General features: G+C 40.9%; 2 protein-coding genes across 2 annotated transcripts in view; both read right to left on the bottom strand.

Annotated features, from left to right (window-relative positions):
• LOC120726380 overlaps positions 1-16,191 on the bottom strand; it is a 49,179-nt gene extending 32,988 nt beyond the window's left edge. The window contains exons 1-4 of the mRNA XM_040019908.1: positions 15,026-16,191; positions 14,295-14,332; positions 11,204-11,380; positions 6,234-6,438 (exon numbers count right to left, since the gene is read on the bottom strand). Of these exons, the coding sequence (XP_039875842.1) occupies positions 6,234-6,438; positions 11,204-11,380; positions 14,295-14,332; positions 15,026-15,185 (580 nt within the window). The 5' untranslated portion in view covers positions 15,186-16,191. The remainder of the gene's footprint in view (positions 1-6,233; positions 6,439-11,203; positions 11,381-14,294; positions 14,333-15,025) is intronic.
• Positions 16,192-16,306: 115 nt separating this feature from the next.
• eif3eb (eukaryotic translation initiation factor 3, subunit E, b) lies at positions 16,307-26,328 on the bottom strand. Its single transcript, XM_040019906.1, is given in 14 exon segments — positions 16,307-16,649; positions 17,357-17,491; positions 17,669-17,771; positions 18,054-18,163; positions 20,826-20,927; positions 21,018-21,144; positions 21,472-21,596; positions 23,152-23,244; positions 23,247-23,282; positions 23,395-23,499; positions 24,606-24,648; positions 24,796-24,913; positions 25,593-25,710; positions 26,195-26,328. Coding segments are annotated over 14 exon segments (1,344 nt in total). The 5' UTR covers positions 26,285-26,328; the 3' UTR covers positions 16,307-16,610.
• Between the last annotated feature and the right edge of the window lie 223 nt (positions 26,329-26,551).

The raw sequence follows: 26,551 nt of genomic DNA, 5'->3' as shown, positions 1-26,551 counted from the left end.
GTAGTGCCGTAATGGAGTGGGGGATATTTTCTTTTCACACTATGGGCCTGTTAGAGTGTTTTCAAGATCCACACCTGAGTGCAATTACTGTGTTCACACATGCACAAATGAATCGCCTCAAGTTGGAAAACAAACCCGAATTCGATTTAAACAGACTAAACACTGCACGTTGATACTAACACACTTAGTCTCAACTAAGTATCATTTAAAAGCCACAGCCTGTCTGACTGCATGGGTACACTGACATCCAACAGGATAACGCGCTGTCACAGAAGTCAAATCATCTTAAACTGGCTTCTTGAATATGACAATGAGGTCATTGTAATAGCTCCACTGCACTTAAATTGCCTCAAAGTCACCAGATTGCAATCCAATAGAGCATCTTTGTGATGTGAGGGAACGTGAAACTTGGACAGGCAGCCAACAAATCTGCAGCAATGGTATCGTTCCAATATGTACCACAATCTGAGTATTACTTCCAGCATTTTGTTGAATCTATGCCACACAAATGTCCATCAGTACATCTAGGAAAAAGTTGCCATAATATTAGGATAAAGTTCTGTAAATAACTGCTGTGAAGTTACAGCCCTCTGTGCTAAATAGTTGTAATTTCACAGTAAAATGTAAGCACAATTGGAAATTTACCATGTCGAAAACGAAAGAAAAGAAAGAAAATACTATATAAACACAGTAAAAGAGGTGGTGCCACTGTCACTGTTTAGATGTAAGGTAATAAGGCAGATATCCTGGCAGCCTGAGCACATACAGCTGGGAGTTTGTGTTTACTCAGCTATCGGGAAAATTTGCAGAGTTTCGTCAACAAGAGACTGCAAATTGCAAAATCCGTCTTGATAAATCCTTCATATTAGGAATGTGGAAAAATATTTCAGCACTCTGAGTCACTGGAATCATCAGTTACCGCGTGGCACCAACCACCAGCGGTGCGTCTCGACCTGTGAGTTATGAACTGAAAGTGAGTAACAAGAACGCTAATGAGTTCCAGCAGCAACATCATTATGAACTGAGGTTTTCTTTTAAAAAAAAAAAAAAATATCAACAGAGCAGCGACTGTTTGCAGTCCAACATCTGTGTTTAGTCAGACAGTTAACACTTCAGATCCAACAGAGCAGGCGATGTGATCTGAAAGCTATATTATAGTGCTGACATGACATTTAAAGACTTGTTTAAAAATAATTAAATAACTATGGTTCAGATCTAGTAAAGGTAAAGGTGGAGTAACTCAAAACACATCAGTAGAAAGTCAAAGAAGTCACTGTCACTGAAGAGCAAAGACGATCTGACAGTCTGAGTTCAACTCCAACGACAGCATCCATCACAGCATAGCCTGAAGATATCTCTAACAACAACCTGAGGACGTACAGTTTTCTTGCCTCCTTTATTTCCTCCATTCAGCAGAACGATGTGGTGTTTTAATACTGACGGCTTGTGGGATTTTTCAATTGTGCACTCAATCCCCATGAGTGTATAAAAAACCATCCCACTGTTTTCTCATCACTGGCCACCGGATGGTGTCTCTCAGAGATAATTTTTTTTTTCCCACTTTTGTCTCTCTGTCTGCTTCTCTGGCTCGAGTGTGAGGACTGTAGTGCAAGCCAGCGCTCCCACACATCGCCAAACTAAAGCCTCTCTGCCCCAGTGGTGGCACTAATTTATGTTCTCTGCAAAAATAAAAGAAAACACATCTAAGGAGGGATACAACGCCACCGCTCACTATTCATTGACTGTTTTTGTGTGTATTTACTGATTTGTGTTTGTGAGACTTTGCCTGGTTACTTACTTACCGGTTGGTAGCATGAATGTTAATTAGAGGTTGAAAATGTAGTGGTCCCTGGGATAATGAGCTCCCTGGTAACACATTACTATTAAAATGTCGCTGTGACAAACAGCGAGCCTCTTTAGCATCTCTTTGGGCTCCACAGCCGCAAAAATCCATGACAAAATTACCTTTCAGCTTATGCTGCCCTTATGACAAGACAGATTTTAGTAAGCACCCGAACAGTAAATAATGTGAGCTGGGATCAGCTCCAGCCCTCAAGTGACCCTCTAAAAGGATTAGCAGGGGTACTGTTAATGGAGAGATGGAAAAGAAGCAGTGGGGGAAAAGAATTGACAGTGAAGGTAGAGCACAATAAGAGTCCCAAACTCTGAAAGTGGAGAAAGTTAAGCAAAGTAAGGCTTGCATCAATCAAATAAAGTGAAAAAAAGATCACTAGTCAAAAAAAACTCAAAGTTGGTCTCTTTAGTTATGAATAAATTTAATAAATATTAACACAAACAGCATTCCTTTATTTGTTTAGTCATTTATCCCTTGTTATTTCCTTGTTTGCCAAGGCTTAGTAGGCTTGGTATTGGCTTTATCTGTCAGTTTAATAAATTACTGCTGAGCACACACGCTGAAAAGAATGACCAGGAAGTAGTCAAATGTCAGATTTGAGAGCAGCAATACAATCTAAGGAGGATGAGAAAGATGCAGGCATGATGCACTGCATTTTATCTTTGGATACTGTCCTCTAGTGACCACCATAGTACACTGCACACACCACCATTCTGGTTTATTATGATGAGTCTGATATCTGACATCAGCATTGTATACCTGTAGCTGGATACACTGGAAACACTCTTTCTTATTTTGAAAAGACAGATGCATGAAAGATGAAACCTTGGTCAGGGTCCCAGAAATATCTTTAGAAACAGTAACGCTGCTGAAAGTGAAGACAGAAAAGGATCTGCAGTTCAATATCCTGACAGACACTGGAAAAAAATACCACACTGAAAGAACTGCTAAATAATTTATCTCCTGCATAGCAGACTCTAAACTCAATGTTTCATAAAAATCAAGAAGGAACTATTGTGTGACATTTCAAGACTTATGTGATACACTTCTCGGGGCTAACTGAATATCAGATGTATGTGCAACAGATAACATCCTTTTCTTTACTTGCACCTTAACGTCAATATTAAGTTAACAGGATTTTAAGTTTGTCACGGACAGACCAAGAACAAAGCTACCCACGTTTTTGTCGGTTCTCACAGCTGTGGTCAAAGTAACACTCCAACAAATGCACATTAAAGAGTCTAAGTTTTTTTTAAGGTAACTAAAAATTATTAATATACCATCTTTCAAGATAAAAAAAACAAACAAAGTGCCTCACACCCAACGTGATAGACAAAAATTTACCCTAAGGCAAGTTTAAAGGGAAGGCTTTTAGGCGTTGATACACGTGGCTTACATCAGTGGGACCATAGGGACCCACTGATGTAAGCCACGTCGTATCCATGCAGTCCTCTAAACGTTACAACCAGACTCTTAAAGTGGACCCTCGAGTTAAAGTGGAGTCAGTGCAACAGAATTACATTTTCAACCATGAAAAAAATTCAAGAACCATTCGTCTTGTGTTAGTACTTACTGGTACCAATCATGTGTTAGTATAATTAATAGAGAAAATGTTTAAATAATGTTTAAATATACATTTAAAAGATATTTATTTAAGATCCTAAACATCACAGTTCAAAAAGGAATTCAGGAAAAAATTCACAAAATGGGCACAAAAACATTATTTCCCACATTGGAAAAAACATGGGAAAAAACTGCGAATGAGAATCCCAGAATTCCGAAACTTTCAAGTTATAAAAAGGATTTTACATCAACTAGAGCTTCTACAGCTACTAATTACATCTACTTTTGTGTGTTTGTTTCATCATTCATCACCATAGCAGCCACTAGTCCCAAAGCCAAAACTTGCATAATTTAAATGTCATTTTTTTAGACAAAAGTCAAGAAAACCAAAGATTTGAGGTTACTTATCATTAACCATAAATGCTCACAAAAATAAAAAGTTCAACAACTTATTGACTGTTTTTTTCCAGTGTAAATGCCAACTTTTACCACTGATATTACTCGATGGTTAATGAGTAGCTAGCAGTCGTTATCGTTTAATGTTTGGAGGATGGTACTGAGACCTGCTATGAAGTATGGTTTAAAGGCAGTGGCACAACCAACAAGACAGAAGGCAGAGCTGAAGATGCTAAGATTCATTGGGAGTGATCAGGACTGACACGATTACAAATGAGTACATCAGAGGTGCAGAAGAAGAAGCAGCTATGATTTAACACTTGGTGACCCTTCTGTGTTTTGTGGGCCTGGCTGCATTGATATTCTAGTAATCTGTGATAACGAATTTTGAAGCCATTGATAATAATAACTGAAATATCACTGTCTGTTGTGAGCCATTATATGATAACATACAACATCCTGAACCAGAGTCATAAAAGAAAGTCTGGTGAACTTAGTTTGCTTTATTTTCAACAGAGCTTAATTATGTTGTCTCATCACCATCACTCTAAGTGATGTCATTAAACTAAAGTGTTATCCGATTAGGTATATCAGTAAGCTACAAAATGTTGATACAGTCTTACTGACACCATATTCAGCATTATCCGACACAGTCTGCCCCTCAGACTGTCTGCAGCTTGATAGCAAATGGTCACGCCTCCATTCACTGTGAGATAAAGCAATCATCTCACAAGGCTAATGATTCCGGACTGAGTCAGGGCCATTATGGCAGCGATCCGGTGGGACAATACTCATACAGTCACACTTATCGAATGCACTTCATCTGATTCTGGTATCTGCCTCACAATGACAAACATTTTAGTCAATTTTCTGTTTAGAAATAAATTTACTTGATTGTCCTTAAACTGCAGCACACCAACAAGCTCTGCAGAAGTGCGTGGACATACAAATGTACTGCTGTTGTTATTTGTGCAGAGACAATAACACCCAGTCACACTGCAGTACCCCACCCCATCAAATCAATATTAGAGACAACTAGGGAGGGGGGGAAGATGAGGTTGGGTTTCTGTCCGTGGTCCAAAGAGACTATCTGAACTAAACACCGACCACTGAACATGCTGAGGCAGCAAGTTGCTTCATCAGATCCCTGCCTCAGTGCACAGGCGAGAGTTAACAGAGGTGGAGAACCTGGAGAATCTCTAGAGGATAAAGAATCCCCGGGACATATGAATGAGCATAGTGAGAGATGCTGCTACTTTCCTTTTATTGTACAGTGAACCTCTGTCAAATGTAAAACCTCTGACAGAGTGTACAGTATGTATGAATGTTGGGAGAGTCCATAAGGATTTTTGTTTCTACTTTGTTTCTTTAAGTACTTAAAAAAGAAAAAAGATGCAGCAAGATTTGCAAGACAATCCACCTTTCTAAAGCTACGTGTTTGTAGCTACACCAGTCGGTACAGCTCAACAAAGGGGCCAAAAAAGATGGCAGCTACTGGCATTTTACAGGTGCGATGCTAGATCATCCAATCAACTGCCAAGTAAGAGCAAGGTCGGTACGAATAATCACTGCCTGCTTGCTTTTTTAAGCTCCTCAGACTGATTCATGTTTTTGACAAAAACAAGTTCAGTGACTGGTGGACACAGGTTCAGTGATCTGATTGGTTGAACCCCAACCCCAAACAGTCTTGAACTGCAATTTGTAACAGTGGTCCTTTTTGCAGAATGCCACATGTATGAACCCATTCCCTAGGTACTTCAGGTTCTGGTTAGAGTGGCTCTCAAGGTTTCACAGCTACTGCTATGAGGGGACAAGACACTTTTATGGAATAACACCTACCTGGAAAGTAAACCATCTGAACAGGATGGGCCAGGATTGGCTGATTAGAAGCAAGTGGACTTTTACAATAAAATTGAGGAGGCATTCACTGACTGTGAATGCTATAACTTTCTAGCGGTTATGGCACAATATGTGCAGCAGATGATAATTACTGAGTGAATCTAAGTAGTGAGCTTTACTGTAATCCAAGGACTATGAAAACTAAACAAAGTACATGGAGAACATATTATTTTTGTGGGACAGAAGCCATAAATCACAGGCTTTCAGTTAGCAGTTCTTACAAGGAAAATCATTCAAATTGACTGTGCACAAGTCCTAACCCAGACACACATCCAGGTAATACCTGAAAAACACATAAATCATACTTTTAACCATGGTCTAATCAACAGCATTAAAAATGTTTAGGCATAAACCAACAAAAGAAACTTGAACTTCTGGGATGTAGATTTCCTTATGCAATGCTATACCCTGGCGTTAGAAACTCTACAGCAGCAGTTAGAAAAATAGTGTAGAGAACTTTACCAGCTCGTCTACAGATATAAACCACTGAGGGTCTTCTACCTGCCCATGAACATCTTACCTGCAATGCGGATGACGGCCCTCTCTGCTGGGTCCAGAACATCTCCAGAGGCTGACTTGGAGCGCTTGATCCGCTGGTGTTTGGGCAGGTTCCAGGGCAGGGTGTCTCCGGGAGACGGCGAGCAGCTGACTAAACTCAGATCGCTGGAGCTCTCCTCCGATGCAGCCCTGACCAGAGGCCTCTTCTTGGGCTTCTCCTCCATAGTCTGAAAGGACACGGTGACCAGAAAAATATAAAAACGGAAACTCAAAACAAAAACTAAGATAGTCCTGTTTCTTATTATATATACTTTTTTGTTTGTTCTTGTATTTTAGTAGTTACAGATGACAGGCTAACTTCACTGAAAGTCTGAATTACTCCTAGCTAAAGCCCAACTGTGCTAATTAATACTGTCAGGTTGCTTTTGTGGGCCTGCCAGTCTACTAGCATGATTTTCTGTGACACCATATCTCCTGGTGGCCGGATAAATAACACCTTAAAGTCCAGTCGTGGTAAATATCTTTTGGTGAATTTCTTCCAAGCGAGAAAGACTGAACACCTGGCCAGTTATATTGAAACGCTAATATTTCGCTGGGCTACAAGTAGCTAAAATCTGCCTTAAAGGGACAGGCTCGTTTCAACATGGTTAAAATCCAAAACCTATAAATGTCTGTTTTCCCCCCAATTATCTATATATCAAAATCTCATATTTACGCATAGACTTAATGCCCAAGGTGGCGGCAATCGACTTTCAATAAAAAACAAATGAATAAATAAATACATGAAATCACAGTACAATTGTGGTATTGAATTAATGCCCTACTTTGGAGAGTCTATTTTTAGACCATGCGTGTAGTAGACAGGGCAAACCCTCAGTGCTGCAGCCCAGTGCTCAGACTGCTGTGTGAAAGAGGAGGAGGAGTTTTTACAGGGCAGGTGCTGCTGATGCACTATGCAACGTTACCGTGCTACCAGCTTCATTTCAGCTGAGTCACCATCCAGGATGCAGGAGGCTCTCCACAGGGGCGCTGGCTACACCACCACCGCTCTCTGATTGGATGAGAGCAGACAGGACCAAACCCCCAGGAGTAACATCTCCAGGGCTTCAGACACAGCTCATATTCAGGGTATAATTTACCTAAAGGCTATTTCTGGCTACTTACTGTTTCCTGATATAATTGCAGTTCTGTAACACTATAGCACTGATTATTTTATTTTTTGTGCAATTAAACCGCTACATAATTAAAGCGGTTTGTTTCAGAGCATATTTACAGCACACTGCCAGGCTTCTCAAAACACAGCCTACAGACCAACAGCAGCTCTAGGCTTATTTTTTCTGTGTCCTGCAGGCACAACGGGAAAAGACAGCATTCCTGAAGATTTATTTCAACCACTTCATGTTATATTATGATATAACAACTCAAAATGAGACAAAGGGGGAATTTCTCTTTAATTCAACTCTTCTGTTCCACACATTAGAAAAATAGACATGCAAATCAACGCCAAAAAAGGGGTGGCAGTGCTAGGAGGGAAACCTGCAGAACACAAAAGAAAAAAATGAATTACTCACACACTGTGGGGCAGTTTGTCTGCTTTTTGCACCACAAATAATGTGGTTAAAACTTGTTATTTTTCAGGAAATAGTGCATGCATAACCTGTTCTAGACAACTTACCAGACTAAACATTGTTATCATGTTAAGAAGGTTTAAAAATCTATTAAACTACTATAAATAATATAATTACCAAGATAAACACTACTCATAAATCACACACGACAAACACTGAAAATATTAATGAGCGCATTTTTCATGTGCAATCCTCAATCATGTCTTGGCTCCTTAAACTGACACATTTTAAGATAAACAAAAATCTGCTTCAGGATCAAATGAAGTGAAACTGAACATCTGCACGTGGCAGCTGTTACTATATGGAGGCACATCAGTACTCAACCACTTGTGTGGTTTCTTATTTAGGAAAACTTTTAACAGATTAAGATTATTTTATCATGCCATACCTCAATGTGCCTCTGAAAGTAGAGCAGTAACGCATTATGCTTTCCTGTGGCGTTTCATTGACTGGTCTAAATGGAACATTGGAACATCTAAATGGAAATTTTCGCCAATATTTGACCAGTACCAGTCAACTAATAATGGTCTTTGGGTTCAGCTTGGGATCTAGGAACTAGGGTCTTTCATGGACAACAAAGGGCATTATATAAATACATCAAGAAGACTGCAGATTGGACTGTTTCAAAGGTTACAGGAAGTCACGTTAAAAATTCATAGCTTCTAAAACAGTGCCCACGCATAGCAAAGAGGGAGACCTCAGCACTGGCAAGAGGCATCAAAAGATAGCTTTCTGAAGAGTCCTTTCGTCAGCCAGGCACCAAAGTTTAAGCCTCTTTATGTCATCTGTGATCAGCTCTCTGAATTAATTATTACTCTACTACAAATGATCTATGAGTGCAGATCAGATGTAGAGCATATAACCATCATCTACAGCTCTTATCACTTCTGTACTTATGTCTCCAACCTATTCCTATTCACAGTGCATATGCTTTCTTGTATGGCCTTGCTCCAAGCAGCTGAAAGCATCATGGTGATCCGTAGTTACCAGGCAACTCTGCAGAGCATTAGAGAGCATGCTCCATCCAGGTCTTGGAAATCAAAGAAAATGAAGTAGTGTGTACAGGAATGCCCAGACTCTGACAGTAGCTCAGTCAAGCTGACAAACTCCCCTCTTCGCTCTTTCCCAAACTGTAAACAACCGATGGACTTCAGCGGGACTGGATCTGTTGATAATCACTTTTCAGACAAAGCTGTCAAGTCTGGATCCTTCCCAGAAAACTTGAACACGACAAGGATCGTAGATGTTCAAGCTCGCTCTGCTCTGCACCGCCACACCTGTAATGAGGCTGAGCCGCAGAGAGGACACGGAGGGGTGGGTGCACCTGCCGTTTAACAAGTTAGAGTGAAGGTTATGACGTGAACAGCCTCGCTCATACTACCATGATAGGTCGGGTTTTATTTTATGACCTCTAGGCTTTGAAATGCACTAAATCGTGTGATCATCGGTGTCGACGATGCGGCAAAACATGAAAAATGAATAATCTGTATTCCTCGTTTACTCACGCACAAAATATCCAGGATGGCTGTTGGTTTGGTCCCAGGTACACAACCGCAAAACACGGCTCTGCAGTCGTTACGTCGGCGGATGCGTTCAAATTTAACCTGCTCAAACTTCGAAAGCCATCATCATCCTCATCCGCAGCGAGAGTCGCGCCTGCGTCCTGCAGTTTCCTGGTTGTGGGATGCTCAGACGCTCAGACCTGGACTGATCAGGGCTGCAGGACGAGCCGAGAGGAGGAACCAGCTCCCTCAGCCTGCAGGCAGCATGCCTCGAGCTCTGCTCGCGCGACGACACCGGCGAAGTTGTCACTGAACAACAGGCACGTTTGAGATAAGGAGGCAGATCTGATTGCGCATGTGAAAACTGAGCTCAGGTTTATAGCTGGGAGGCTGTCGCTTCGCTACGCGTTACACCCTCCACGCTGACTTTTAGTTGTGGTAATGCGGGCAAGCTCATGTGGAGCCTATGAAGGAAATATGTGACTCAAACTGTGGTTCTGAGCGGGTCCGGGTTGGGTGAAGCAATATGAGTAAAAAAAAAAATTATGTGTGTCTCCGTTTCAGTCTGAGAGTTCTGCACTTGCCCCCAAACTTCACAGGAAATCCTTTATAATGGTGTTATTACTCAGGACGCAACGCCAGTGCCGAGCTCAGCACTTGTATGTCACGTGGAAACAGCTGTAGTGTGCTTTCATTTTAAACACCAGAGTGTGTAGCTTACCAAACTACTGTTAAGACAAGAGATTTTAATAATATTTTACAGTTAAATCAGGTTAAATGTCCGCTTGCTCCTTTGTGCACTTGCAGGTTTTCTCCAGGTATTCCTGATGCCCCACCTGGCGCCCTATCATAGCTGGGATAGGCTCCAGCCTCCCCGCTACAATGTTGGATAAGATGTTAAGAAAGTGGATGAATTAGTAAGGGTATTCCAGCTGGCATCTGACAAGAGCCCTCAACAGTGAGGCAACAAAATGTCTCCATGACACCGGAGGACTCCCGAAACAGGCCATGAAATGTTGTAGAAGTTCCTGGAAAGATGGTGTAATTGGACCCAGTGTTTAGTCTACATGTCTAAAAACTAAAAGGCCAAACAAGAACACTCTCACAATGAATGATTTTTAATTGTTGGTAATTGATTTAGCACTTAGTAACAGTCCAAGATATTTAAAATTGTTTTATTTAATGACCTCTGCCTGCACTTTGCACTTTGATTAAAATCCCATTAATGTGTAAAATTGCTTAATTTCATTTCCCTTTGCTTTGTTTACTCTGTCATGTTTTTCAGGTTTCTTTTTTGCTCCAAATGAGACCAACTTGTACTGACTCACATTAAAAACTGCCCTGCTGAGCTATTACATAATCACAGCAGTGACTGGTGAATGGCAGATTGCTTGTTTGTGTGGCACTACTACATTATTAGTCTCCCACTAGTAGAATGAATTACCGAGGACTCAGACCGGAGGGGTGGGAGTGACGTGCTGGCTCCGTCCCACACAGAGGCCCTTCTTGTATTCACAAATCATGCATGTCACCAGTCCAGAATACCAGCGTCTGAGCCAACTTTGTACCCATTGTGCTGAAGATTTAATCTGATCAACTGAGTGCTTCACAGAGCCAGAGAGCTCTGAGTGAGAGATGCTCCAGGTCATGTTGGAATTACTTTGGTGAATCATTTTTTGCACGTACAGCATGTCAGAACCCAATCAGTGGGAAGCAAGAGCTTCGAGGAATTCTGGGAAATAACTCATAGAACTCCTGCATTTATTGCAGGTTTTGGAAAACCAGGTAAACACAGAATTAAACCAAAGAAAGTAGAGAAAGTGGTTCTGAAAAGGCAGGAAACCCGTCCTATGACTCCTCACCTTCTGCGTTGCCACTGTAGTCACAGTTTCCACTCCAGATTTAGGAGGTCGCTTCTTCCTCTTCCTCACTGCAGGGCATGGTGGCTCCTGTCCAATGGCTACAGACTCCTTTGCCACAACGTCCTCTGGCTGGACAGAAGCAGATTTCTCTGCCTTTTCTTTTGCCTTTTTCTTCTTCTAAAATAAGACATGTAAAATAAGATCATGTTTAATTGTTTATCATTGTTTAGCTGAGATAAAAAAGTATTTAATCAAGTATTAACATAACATCTAACATATTCAGGATAGAGTTTGTGTGCTGCTTCAGATATATCCACCATCCAACATGGAACAAAGTTCAGGTTTTACTTCCAATCAAAGGACTCATTTTTAAAGTTCACTCTCCAATTACAGATGGAAAACAGATGGTCTCGATATCTGGCACGCACTGATGACTGGGCCAGACGAAGACTTTATTTTAGACACTCATTAAGATTAGCGCTGTCAGGTAAACAAACAAGGTTTTCTTTTTCCTGCTGCTGGAATTCCCTGGCGTGAAATAAAGCCACAACATCATAATTTGTTTAACCTGAGTGGAAGAACATCCATTAGTGAATAGACGTACTTTTGGAGTTGACAGGATTAATTCTGAATATCCTTCATCACGTCGCTGTATGGTCTTCTTTCGAGATGAATCTTATCTCATCTTACAGCACTCAAAGGTTTTGCAATATTTTAGGAAGGGAAATTGTGCAGATTTAACCGCAGAAATTATGTTTAACATTTGCATCGTTTAAAACAAACAAGACTTTGTTCACTATTAGAAGATCATCTGTAACCATAATGAAACTATTTAAATGTTGGAAATTGAAATGTAAAGCCATTCAGCTCTGCTGTAACCTCTGCACCACCAGCAGATGCAGGTCATGAGTGGGAGTTTTAATGGCCCTCATTCTCATGGCCTCCTAATGTGTTTTGAAGAATGCAACTGTATTGCATAAATCTTGGTTGGATCCCTCTCCACACGTGTCCACTAGTGTATCTGGTTATTATGCTTTCGCACACAGAGACCAGCAGATAACTGACAGTAACTCCACCACAGTGCCGGGATATGTGCAGCTCTGCTTTACATAGAGAGACCTCACATGTCTCTTTGTCCATCCACTTGCTACTGCAGAAGAATATGGACCGTTGGTGGCTTGTCAGTGCCATTCAGACAAAGGACTTCACTCATGGAGCCATTTCAGAGAGGCCCTCCAGATTATCACTCACAATGACTACACAGTGCTTCTCTACTGTGTGACAACACTCATTCTGTCTGTGCCAAAACACACTGACGGAGGCCAGCAGATCTCTCAGCAGATCACAAGGCCACTTGCAGTCTACTTAGTAATGGCATCGCAGCGTGACAAGCTTCAGCTGCCAAGAGGTTAGAGTACAAAACATAGAGAGGAAGGACTGCAGAATACATTTATTGGATTTATAACATGTGAACAGCACCAATGTTGCATATTAGCTGCAGCTTCAGTGGTGTATGCAATGCTTTTAAGTAATCACTGAGTTAGGACAGTGACTTTTTTGTGCTTTAGAAAGTGCCAGCTCTGCTTGCAATTAAAGACATTCTCTTACTCACACTGCAAACATTAAGTGTATCAATTTCCCTTATTACTCAGACAGAACACCAAATGCTAAAAACGTATTCACTGTTGGATGAATCACTGATGAATCATATGTTTTTGACATTAAGCTACAAAACCTTTTTAACCCTAAATGCAGTGAGGCTCTGAGTTGGTCCACCACATTGGCTGAGGTTGAAATCACACAGCTTTGACATGCAGCAGAACTGAGGTCCAGGTCATGTTTCCCAGAGGATGCACGTGTGGTTTTGAGTAGAACAATTCAACAACTGATCATTAATTTTTTTCCACTCAAGATGAAGTTCAAGACCGTTCAGCTTCAAATGTAACCTGCATTTAGAGTTAATTAGTACAAGTAACATTCTAAATGAAGTTAGTAAACATGGAAAAGCTTGATGCACTGCTGTGATTACAGCATACACAATCTCACAATGGCTACATGTCTTTACGAGTATTTCATCAGATTTAAAGGACACATATTAGAACCATAATCTTCAGGGAGTTGACTCACTTAAGTGCTACTTTTAACATCAGCAGATTTGCCAGTGTATTTCAGAACAAACAGAGGTGTAATTAAAAAGCATTAAAATGCATCCTTTTTATTTAAGTGAGTGTTTTGCACACTTGTTCTCTGGAGCAGAAATATAGTTAATTTGACCAATTACACCTGTTTATCCTGCTACTATGTGTCAAAAGGGCTGCTGTGAAAAAAAAATAAGTATCAAAGCTTTTTAATTATTCATTCTGTAAATAAGACTACTGAAAATGAGTGATGGAGCTGAGTTATATTGACATTAACCATCCCAGAAGTCAGACACATCGGGCCCCAATCTGAGCTATTTTTGGCATTTACAGCTTAGTCACTGCCCATGGAAATGTTATGTGGGACAGACATGATCCAAATGCACCTAACATTTGGCCCATATAAGGTGGACGTGTGGCAGAGTTACAGCAGTCAGACCCAACCTGAATTAACGCTGCGAGTCAAGGCCAAATGCGATCCATGGAAACTGTAGATGTGGGCCTCGTTTGGGTCTTATTGGGGGTTGTTGTCTTTAGGTTTAATCGACCGTGTGAAATATTTTGACGACATCTTTATGTTAAAAAAATACATGAGAAAATCTTATGGCAGATTTATGGCACATTAGACATAAAACACTAAAGCTGGAAGTTTTCCCAGACAATTTCCATAATGCTGCAAATTATATTTGACGTATACCTGTCATGGATCGGTACACTGATGAACTTGTCAAGCTCGCTGGTCTTGTCAGTTTTTCTCATCAGCAAGGGAGTTTTGATAAAGTACAAGTGAACGAGGACCCCTGAAGTCTAAGGGAGGCATTACAGGCGGACACATTTGTGAATAGATAATGAAAGCAGGGTGTTCTGAGAAAACCGCTGTGATTGAAGAGCCCTGGAGCTACTGAGAAAAATAAAGAACAACGCACAGTCACTCTTACGAGAGCTTTTCTCACCTGAGTCGGAGCTTTAGATTTGGAGGGCTTTGCCATCGCTGTTAGGAGAAAGAATACACATCTGTCACATGCACAGCTGATGAGCAAAGTTTACTATGATGTTTCAGTTCAGATGGAGCTAGTTTAAAGAATCTGAATATGAGACGATAAAAATAACCTGCGACTTCTCATGGTGGTCACAAGGTGCTTGCAGTGACATGCATGTTACCATGACTCCGCAAATCACCTCAGCTGCGTGTTGACCCTTGTCATCACATATTGTCAAATTTATAACATATCATTAAGCTCACATTACGGACTGTACAACATTAAAATGTAGTTTTACGTGCTCGGTAAAATGGAAAATTACATCTGTGGTGGATAAATTCCTCTCTTTTTAAAAAAAAAAAATTGTACTTTTGACTATGAAAGACCCATTGTATCCCCTCACATGGGTAACAGCACATAAAAGTGGTAATAAGAACTGCTCCAACCACAAAAAAAGAGCCAGAGCCAACACGAGCTGGCAGTTTCTGGAAAATGTGGATCCTCCCGTCTTGGAAAGGAAACACTGACAATTTACAATTACCAGACTTTGAGGGGGAAAAATGCGTTTCCACTGAGAAAGTAGTAAAAGCGAGCCTGACTTGAACTTGAAGAGTCACAGTAAGCAGCCATGTCAGTTGTAAACCTATCACAGGCCTCCACACACCCACAGAGGGTGAATGGGTGGGGATCAAGGGCCCACCTACCTGCCAGGTACCTCTCCAGAGAGGGCGATGAGCTATGGTTCCAGCTGTAGCAGCAGAAGGACAAGAACCAAACGAGGAGGGTAGCCAGCACCAGACCTAGGACCCAGAGGAGCCGGGCCACAGCTGGGTTACTGGCAGCCCAGGTTGTCGAGATATCCATGCTGAAGGCTGCTGATCACACTGATTGCCACCAGAAGAGCCTAACTATCTATGCAGTCTAAATCCAGCAGTGTGACAGCAGCAGAGCTCATGGGTGTGCTGCAATTGGCCAGTTTGTGTCCTCTCGGGGCAGCCACAGTGCCTACAGCAGCAGCAGCAAACACAGATGGATACCAGCTGTTCCACAAGGAGCCGGCTCAGACCTCAGCCCACGTCAGCTCTGTGTGTGTCTGTGTGTGTGTTAGCTTGTGTCTGTTGTGTTTTACTGAGTCCTGGAAAAGTGTGAGAGTGTGTGTGGGTAAGAAAAACAGTTTGGAGGAGTGGCTAAGAGCTGCAGCAGCAGCTAGCTTCACTGTGAGCCACTCCCTTAGAAGGGATCCTCACACAAAGTGACTGAAACAGAGGGTCAACTGAGAAATGCACTCGAGGTGGTTTCACATTTTTCCTTGAATACCTGCCAGCTGAAACTTGTGTAATTACAGGGTAGAGTCACATTCTGACACTAGACGGTGTTATAAAGGTGATCTTGTGCTGCAGCCGCACTTCCATTTCTTCACACAACATCTAACCTGCACAGTAAGATCCAGTAAGATAGTAACAAAGCAAAAAGACACAACACACGTTAATTAAATAGAACCAGTCACCCAACCAGTTTTAAATGAACCCACGTCCTTAAATAGAATTTTCCAAAGTAAAGTACTGAAGACTGGTTTTACAGGGCATTTACACACCGCAAATATTTACTGAGGATGTGCTATCTTGAAGTAGTCATTACTGTGTCATTCAATCTTTAGAAAAAGGTGCGGTTCAACAATAACTGCACGAGCAGAAACAAAAACGCCGCATGTTAGGATTAATAGAAACACACGAACTGAAAATGATCCAAGGCTGCACCTGACGCTTAACCTTATGAGAGATTTTCCTCTAACAGCGAGTGTTTGCAAAAGTTACAAGTTTCATTCATTTGTCAGCAAATCATAGAAACTCAAAATTAAAGTCATTGCAGTCTTACAGATGTGCAGCTTTTGAAATGTTACCACTGTCTGCAGATCTGCAAGCATCAAACGAAAAGTAAACCAACTGTGCCATCTAGTGGCTGAAAGACGACATAGGACATCAATAAAGGGGGGGCAGAAATCTTTAATGTAAACTGTCATGTAGGTTTTTAGATGATTACTTTCAGAGTGCAAGGAAATAAGCTTCATCTTAAAAAACAAATAAAAATAAATCTACTGATAGCAGATTATAAATAGGTTATCATGTAACATCTTGAGTGTCAATAAGCTGCCTCGCTTCATTGCTTTTATTGTTCAGTGACAGGCAGTTAAATAAAAACGGTGGATAAACTGACAAATCTGTCAATAAAAAGCTTCAATAACATCCCGAGAGGCTTCCGAATCTTCCTGATGCTCGTTTCAGCTCATGCTCAGTAGAAGCCGGAGTCCTGAGCAGCCCAGTTTGGTGTCTGAGGAAATGACACAAAAAAAAAAACACATCAAAAAGAGAACAAACACAAAGGTAACAAGAAATTTGTTCCAAATTAGGAACCATCATAATAAAAAATACCTGCCAGCTATTCTGTCAAACTGACTGACAGCTGGGAAAAAACAGTTCACATTAAAATAATAAAATCTTACAAAAACTACTGAAGTACTGCAAAATTAAAAAAGGAAAAGAAAACCAGGAGCAATAATTATAACAAACTGAGACAAATACAATGAGATATATGCTCCTGTTTTTCCACATTTATCCACCAGAGGGCAGTAGCACGAAGGAAAAGCGTCTGACACATGGTTATGCAGGTGAGACACATTTGTATCTTTAAATACAAACACAAACGTTTGCATTTTAAATTGTGTTTTAATTCACTTGTCCCAATATGTTTTTTTAAAAATGAAATCACAGACGAGTGATCATGCTTACTGTTATCCTGCACAGATAAAAATCCTGCAGTATTCACTCAGGCTTGAATAAAATACTGAATAGAAATGATGGTTTGCTGCCAGCGTTACAATCAAATGCTGTCATGATGTTTGCAAGAAAATTTAGTTTTCTTAACTTTGTTGGACCAAACAGAAATGCTTCACTGTGCTGTTCATTTTGTCTTCCAGCAACAACAAACACGACCAATGGGTGACATCTTTTAATCCCTGTGCAAAGTCCTCAGATTACCTCGTTCCTGCTGCTGTGTGCCAGCTTTTTCTCAATGTTCATCGCCAACATCTGGCTGCGGAAGGACAAGCTCTTGGTCTTCTCGATCACCTGTTGGTACGGCGACACTGCGTTGTTGCCCATCACGACGTGACCCTGAGAAACACTCGCAGGAATTAATATTTCCCCCCTCAAGGACTGATTTTAAAGTACTTCAAAAATAGCGCTCTGACAAGCAAATAAATACACAGTGTTACTACTCAAATCAGCAGTCATGGCTGTTTACGCTCAGTGATTTGAAGCTCATCTGGATCAGCGAATGCAGAGCCTCACCAGTTTCGAGTCGATCTTGGCATCAAGTCTGGCGTTACGGATGAGGTTGACGATCCACCTCTCCGCCTCCTCAGGCGTCATGTTGAGTTTGTCTGCCAGCATGCTGGGAGGAGAGAGTGAAAGAGGACGAGGCGTTTCATTTCAGTAAATATCCTCTGGTTAAATCCAAAAGTCTGCTTTTGAATATACTTTAAAAGAACAAGGACACGAGGTTAAAAAAACAAAGTAAATAAATATGGGAGCACAGAGGTCAAACAAGTTCAGAATATGAATCAACTGGCAGAAAAAGTTTACAGATCTTGTAGGTTTAAAAAAATAAAACTTTTCCTCTAAAAGCAATTATAACTTCAGAAATAAAGACACTGCATAAAAAACCCTGACATACTTGATGCTGATGCACTGATGAATGCGGCAAAAGGTTTCAAAGATGAAGAGTCGGGCATTCTCGATGAAGTCCTCCAGACAAGCGACCAGAAAGAAGTCGTTCACAAGAACCTGACAGGGACAAAAACACCAGAGTGGTGAGCATCCATCAGGGTTTATACATACCAGGAACAAACAGAAGACCGAATGTTCTACAAATGAGCAATTTTTAGTTCCCCTCTGCCAAATACAGGGTTTGCTTTTCAGTAAACACACACTACATTTCTGCCCCGAAAGATTACAACCCTCACCCTGCAGTGCTGAAAAGGTGCGTATATTCAGAGCATAATAATACCACCACATGGCAGCCACACATGATGTGCAGGCAAATATTTTCTGTGGTTTAGATCTTCAGCTACTGGTTATTCAAACCTGCATATTAAAATATCTCAGTGAAAACCATCCAAGTAACGATGCAGCACACATTTCTACAGAGGCTTTTTTTGTATAATCACACAGGGCTGTCAGAACTCGCAGCTGAAGTAAGTAATGCTTTTATATTTACAGCAGACAGCAGTGGATGGCACAGCCCTTGGTTTTCCTCACGTTTGTGGGAGTGAGCCTCAAACCAAAATCAGGACCTTGCTAGTGGGCGATGCCCACCATCTGTTAAAAATAAATCAAAATACTGGTGCTGGAAGAAAATACGCACCATAGAAAAAAATCCTTCCAGCAAAATGCCTTTATGAAACAGTGTCTTACATGTATGTAAATTATGCATTAATGTGCTTAATCAGTTCGTGTGTGTGTTGCTTCTGAAGTGGTTTTTCTTACATATTATATATAAAGTGCTACAAGATGTTAATGCGCGTTTATCATCAGCCTCAGTACCAATAATACACTACTTTCCATGTTTTGGTAAATTTAGTTTTAAATGGTTACTTCTAACACATCTCAGCTTCATCACTAAGCAGGTATGTGCGGGGCTGTGGTAATCTCTCTACAGTTAAAAACATCCATGCTTTTTAAAGCCCACAGTGTTTTGACAGATCAGTGGAAAACAGCTTTTTTTAAATGACCCCACACACACACCTTTGACATCAAATATTTTGCCAAAGGACAAAAAAGACAATGAGAGGCATCACACCGGTGTTTGTTGTTGAGACTATTTTTATATTGTATATGTTATTATATTAGGTGCATTTGTCACATGTTGAGTTTGAATAGTTTCTGTTGTAAAAGAGATCTTTCTATTAAAGACGAAATAAAAGGGAAATAAAAACACAAAAGGAGCATTACAAAAGTAATTAGCTCAGGTTGTACGTAGCGCACTGAATCAACTCCACACTTTCACAGTAAACTCTGCAGACGCCACATTTACACATTTAAGTCCTGCTTTCTTTCATTTAGTGCCTGAGAGCTGTTTGATCTGCTGGTCTGTCTGCTATCGACTGACGAAGCTGTGGATGGTGCTTGTCCAAGCAATATTTAAGACCGTTTAAAGAACCGCTTAAAACAGAAGCTAGTTGTGTCCTGTGTTGATCACTACAGACTTATTTGGGAAATTCTGTCAAGCATTTCTTTGACTTGAGGTTATGACAGCAATGCATCAGAGCTGGTAAAGCAGAGTCTTTACTAAAAACTAACCACTCACAACAACACTGGTTAAGATTTATAGAATCTCATTCTTGCAGCTACACAGTATTTAACTCCATCGTCATGACTAAATTTAACCCACACGGACATTCGGCCCTTTTAACCATCACTGGAGAGCACAAAACAGTTTTTTTAAAACCTACCAACATCATTCAAATCCCTAATGATTACAAATCTGTCACTAAACACAGAGTACTACTAGGCTGCGACTGCATTTCTACAAAAATAAAAGCGGCAGCGCAGAGGAAGGATGTTTGAGCGATCTCAAACTTCCAAGAGTTTAGATTTATGAACACACCGACGACAGGCAGATGATATTGTGGTTTCATTTCGCAAACAGCTGTTGTGTAATAAATTAAGTCACTCACCACTTCAGCCTTCAGTTTATTTACCACACTGAAGCAGCTTGCTAGCTCACTGATTGTTTTCATATTTCATAGAGGACACGAAGCAGGGCCGTGCAGACATCAACTACTTCCTGTCAATCAAGTTCTCAACAAGACTTTAATGCTCAAACTGCACACCGCAAAACAAAAGCAATCATGTTTATACAGTAATTAAGACAAGTTTTTGATCTCTAGAGAAAGAAAAATTAAAAATGTAAATTTATATCCTCTTGAGTGTTACAAACCAACAGAATCCATGACAACAGACTTTCTTAATGAACTATCTTCATTCTTCCATCATTGCGCTCACTCTGCGTATCTGACAGGATAGTTGAAGGCTTTGCCAGCGCTGCATAATTTATACAAGAGGGGTTAAAAGCGAATTGATGAGAGTGCGTCGAGAATGTGCAAAGTGGTCCCCGAGCACAACTGCAAAATAGAAGTCAAGGGTTTTTAAAGAGAAGGCAACCGAGTCCGAAATCTGACAGCTGTTCCGCTTTGAAAATCAAACTGAATAAAAGTAAGAGCCAGCAAATCAGGCCAGACATGGATTTGCTTGGGTTGAATAGCTGCAAAGTTAAATGCCTGGGACTCAGGAGATCACAGCACCAAGGCTGAGGGGGGCTTCATATCACCCCTCAGTCCCAGCTGACAGCCAACTTTTGTGGGGCGATTTAGGCCTGTGCACGATGACAAAAGCACACCGTCAAAGACGAAAAACTGAACGAGGACGCTCAGGATGCTTTTCTTACCGACTCGCACTCCCTCAGCTTCTTCTGTGCGCTGTCGAAGTCGAAGTTCACGTAGAGACACTCCACAAACTCCGTGATTGGGTCCTTGTATGTGTAGGACTCCTTCAGGCGTGAGAGAGAAGCCATCATGTTGATTAAGTCCTCAAGGCACATTTGAAATAATTACTATAATCAACAGTTTCTCGGTCTTACCTGTTGGATGACTTTCACCAAGTCCTTGAGAACTTGCCTGCGCTTTCGTACATCTTTGTTGGTGATGACTGCGGTTGTGAGATATCGCAGGATATGCGGGCACATTGTCTGGATGGCATTCAGGTATCTGAAAAGCACAAAGGCAGCACGGAGCCGGACAAAAGTTATTCTTCACAATTAATTTGGTAGTATCAGCAGTCATTATATTTCAAAAAAGAACCAAGAAAATGCATTCACATAAAGAGAAACTGATAATACAAAAGTAAGGTGGCAGTCAAACTAGTAATATCTTCAATAATGTTCAAAAAATGATGTCCAAATGTTTCACAGCCATGTCCTTGAGGATGGAACATCCAACATAAGCAGATGACCGCATCAGTGGCCTGAGCACAAGCCTGGCATTATATTAGAAAGATGACTGTTCTGTGATATAACTGATTATACAGTGACTCACTGAGGCTGGTAGAGGAAAAGCTCGATTATGTTGTCCCTGCCTTTCGGATGGTTGAAGAACACAAAGAGGGACCAGTGAATGAGCCAGGTCCTCTGCTGGAGTGACTGGAGTGGAGAGCTCACAGACTGAAAGGAAACACAACAAAAAACATGAGAAAATGTGACATCAGGCCGGGGTTTCCCGCAGCATACGGCAAACACAACCACACGCCAGGCATCAGCACAGCTTGGTCTGTATACCAGGGATTATTTTTGCCACTATAAACCTAAAACCAACAACTACACAGGAGTTTAAAAAGAAGAACATGAAAAAACATCCTAGAAGATGCACATATGGTATACATGTGAAAATCCCAGGGGACTTCCTTCTGGAGTTATCACTTTCACAAGATTTTCAGAAAGGTTGACCTTCGACCCCAAACTTGAGGTCGGGTCACTGAAATTCGACTCTCCCAAGATTAGTAGATGCACCTACGGTATCAATTTTAAAATCCCACATGGCCTTATTGTCAAGTTATCGCATTCACAAACTTCTCCCATCTGCGTTTTACGGCTGAGAGATAAAAAGCTGAAAACAGGCAAATGCTCTGACTTCACACGGTTTTATCTGTCCGCCAATACCCATCAAGTAGTGTGCGCTAATGAATGTGGGGAAAAAGCATTCATTGCTGCCTGCAAGCAGCATTAAATGTGACTCAGTAGGTTAGTTTCTATTCATGATGAAAGTGAGAAATCAGGTGTACCGTCCTCCCTTCTAAAGCTGGGCTACAGTAGCCGAAGGCCTGGATTTTACTCTGTTGTGGACATGAAAAGCTGGAGACCTGACGGCCGAGTAGTCATTTCTCTTATACTTCTTTAAAGTTTACTGTCTGTTCCCATGCATGGTTGGTGTACTGTAATATGAACAAGTCACAAAAAACAGGCAGACACGCAGACGTCTGTGTGGACCCTCACGCTCACTGTCAGATGCTGAAATTTATGTCACAGGGACCCAAGCAAACCCAAGGGTAAAAGGGTAAAACACACTTCAATCATGCTTAACCAGGATTTGGTGCTTTCTTATTTTATATTCACATAAACGTGGAAAACAAACCACCAGGAAACTCTTTCTATGGCCTCTCATGAACAGCATGGTTGGCCAGAGCTTTTAAGCTTTGCTGCCAGTGTGACTCAAGATTCACAAAACTGAGGCCTCGGTCACACTACAGGCCCTTTTCCATATAACTAGATCGACGCACCCGCGGTTCATATGGATCGGGTTTACCCGGTACCTGCATCAAAAGTTTTCAGCTGGGGTCAAAGTGACCGAGCAGATACTAAAAAACCTGCTGATTGGCCTAGTACGAGAATCGGGGAGGCTTCACAAAATCGAAACCGCCATTTTTGAAACCCAGCAACGAGTGAAATGCTACAAAAAACAATGGGGTGGTCCCAAGTCTTACGAAAAGCCACAGCCGAGAGCAGGTAATCGTGCCTGAACCACTTTGTTGATGTTTTTATTCGGCCACAGGTTGGCTGTCTTTGCTGGGGGCTTAATTCATCGACACAAATGTTTGCGATCATAGCATCTTAATGCACTTTAAAAAACAAAACAAAAAAACAAACAAAGTTATGCAACTTCTTTGAGCACACCAGAGAAGTGGATGTGCACCTCAAACAATCTTTTTAATTATTTTCTTACATTGTTGTCGATGGTTTCCCTTAGACGAGTGAGATCCTCCATGGCTGCTTCCCAGTTCTGCATCAGGATCTCAGAAGCCAATTTCCTCCACCGCACAGGGAGCTCAGTGCGTTCCTGTCTGTTGAGGGGACCTGAGCAGATAGCAACAAGTTATCAAAATCAAACCACACCAAGTGCTGTTTAAGAAAAATTAAAGGCATCCAACTTCATATTTACTACACAGTGTATAAGTTCACATCTTACCAAGACGCGGAAGAAGTAGAGGTATTCTGCAGCCCCGGAGTAGTTACCGCATTCATATTGGAACTTGGCGTACTTGTAAAGAGTATCCAGATATTCTTGACGAAACTAGGAAGTAAAATATAGGCGATTAAAATGGAAGCTACATTTCACTGAGTTCTTCCATCAGTACCTGTACGATAATAAAACTGTCTTGAAGCATAATCAGTGAACTTGGTAATAAAATCCCCCAAAGTTGATTCTGTTAACCTGAGTTTTCACTCAATTCAAACTAACATCTTCAGTCTCAGATGATTTCCCACAGCCTTATAAACAATGCTGCTGAATAACGACAGAAACCAGAACCACTGCTTGTTAGCTGAGACCAAAGAAACCTCTTGGATGAGCGATGAAATCTAAATGAACAAAATCAACTTTTGGGATAAAACTGTCATTTTTAAAAAGGCATAACATATCAAGTGGGGATGTGCGTAAGTAGTCAATTAAATGCTTAAATGCTGAGTAATGGTTCAAATTGTCTTTACATACAGGCACAATATTCATAATGTTTAACATTGTCTCATTTATTCTGTTTTCAGACTACTAGAGTCATCATCTGATCTTGTTTTTCTCCTGTTTAACTAGTCGATTATACATCCTCTTGATTCAGGCTAAAATGAAAATTATATTAAGTCTACAGCTGTGCAGTACAGTGAAATCAATGCTGCATGTTTAAAAAAGCGCTACCATCAATTTCCTCTCTAAGAAATCTGACAGGGAGAGGCTGGAAAGCTGACAGCAAGTGGCTGATTAGTGAATGTGGCAGCATCTTTCATCTTTTTTAGTAAAACAAAGCCCTCCCCTCCCTGACAACAAGCCCCCTTTTCTAATGCACACGATGTGGACAATGCTGGCATGCACTGACTAGTCGGTAATAAGAACTGTAATTTATCTGTACATTAGATTAAAAGACTAAAATTAAGGAAAGAAATTAATTAGAAAGCAACAAGTATTTACTCTGATTTTTGAATTAGTAATGAGCACACTGGTGCATCATGTTTGATGTTTAAGGATTCAGAGATTTTGATAACAGTCCTGCTGGCTCACCGTGACAGCTGGTTGTTATGGAAACTAAAGCACACATCTAGCTCCCAACTTCCAAGATTAAAATGCAGTGCACCTTTTACCAAATATGAAACACATTGTGCATACACAGCTAACATTTAAATACTCACATTGTGCTTTTCTGACAGATAGTCAAACAGCATCCTCCCATCCCTGGTGAAGATTAAAACAAACAGATGAGACGATGTCAAACAGCTAGACGACTTTCACAGATCACATAAATAAAAATCACAAGAGTAATCTGATCAGAGCTGCAGTGAAGAATGAACAAGGCTTCTGAGAGAGATGAATTTTTCTGACCTCGTGGACTGCATCTGTCGAGTGGTCTCCGGGTCTTCAAACATCTTGACGATTGGCTCCGTCTCTGACTGGAGCTGCTTCAGCTGGGCCACCACAGTACTTCTCTTCTCCCTTAAAGCTGAAGCAGAACAATAAAACACATCAAAAACAAGTCAGCAGCAGGTAGACAGATTTACTTTGGCTGAAAACAAATAAATGAATGCAGGACACTACAAAACCAAAGCAAAACGTTCCCTTTAAACGTAACTTAAAAATAACTTTAACCACGTAAGTTCATATTATGTTACTAATATTTCATGATCTCTTAACTCTAAACTGTCCAAGTGTGATTCATCAGTAGTTGGACAGTAATTAAAGTTACACTACAAAGGTCTGGCTTCTATGCTAAACTTTGCTTAAACTTAAAGATTAAGGAAACAATACATAAGATAAGAGGGTTTTCTCCTAGATCAAAAGGGGCCTTTGGGGTTGACCAAACACATAACAATGGTTGGTTCCCGTATAGTTAAAGTAAATAGTTTGTGTTACCATAAAGCACATTACTGTAACCCATTTAAATAACTAAAATGCATTTAAGCTTTACTAAATTAAACCTGACTCAATTATTTAAGTGGAAAATCAAGATCGCTTTGTTTTATTCACAAGAAAACTCTGTATAACTACGGAAAAACCATTGCTAGCTTAAAGAGTCTGTAACCCATCTGTGGTGAGAGGCATTGTGAACAAATCAAATGCGTCTGTGGTACAACATTTCTTACTGTGTTGTAACAAAGCAAAGTGTTGAGTTGTTTTCTTACAGTGTGGGATTTCCTTGTCCGGATACAGATTTTTGTACACATCCATGGCGAAATCGACCATGTTTGTGTCGCTGAGTAGGTCCAGCTTTCCCTGGAGGAGTTCCTTCTCATTGTAGATCTGTTACAACAACACACATATTCACAGGATTGGTTCCCTTTGAAACGCGAATTCAAATAATGAAACACCGGCATAAACGCTATTTAATAGCGCCAGGATTATCACAGTAGACACGTGAATGGGGTTCCTCCCATTCAGTCAGCTGTTATGCTATGTGCTCACTATAGTCGCTAAGCTATAAGCTAACACGCGGGGTAACAATCATAAGCCAGTTACCTACTGCATGCCTGTTTTATACATTTTCTAACCACTTATGGTGTCTACAACTAGCATTAAAACAATAATCTGGTTATAAAGGACTAAAGTGTATACCCAGTTGCAAACTAGCTGTTAGCTGCTAGATGACCGGCTATCTAACGTGACTGTTAGCCAGTTAGATCGCTAGGTCGCATCGCTGCCGGCCACAATGATATTTTACCCTTTAAACCCCGCCAATAAACAACTGCATTTTACTTTTACACATATAACGCAAAAACCTCCATACCTCTTTCACAGACAAGAACTCCAGCAAAGGGAAAACCAAATGCCGGTCCAGAAAATGTGCAATCTTGGTGGTGAGATCGTACTCTGCCATCTTGACTGGCTTCAAAAGCAAACTTTATTAACAAAAGAGCGACAACAAGGCTCTGCTAGAGAAACTCAGAGCCCCGCCCCGACCTAGAGACCGCTAAAGCGACGTCATCACATTTCCGGTGAGCGCTTCATTCATTTTGGCTCCTGAGTCCAGCTATCTATCTATCCATCTATCCTTGCCTGTCTTCATTTGGTTAACCATTAATTAAATAGCCATTAATTAAATTATATAAAAATAATTTAATGTTGACTTTTAAGCCCGCTCTGT

Source organism: Simochromis diagramma, unplaced genomic scaffold, assembly GCF_900408965.1.
Source record: "Simochromis diagramma unplaced genomic scaffold, fSimDia1.1 OVJJ01000753.1, whole genome shotgun sequence".
In the NCBI taxonomy this organism is placed as follows: Eukaryota; Metazoa; Chordata; class Actinopteri; order Cichliformes; family Cichlidae; genus Simochromis; species Simochromis diagramma.
The sequence above is the reverse complement of the archived record's forward strand: the minus strand, read 5'-3'. Positions and strand labels throughout refer to the sequence as shown.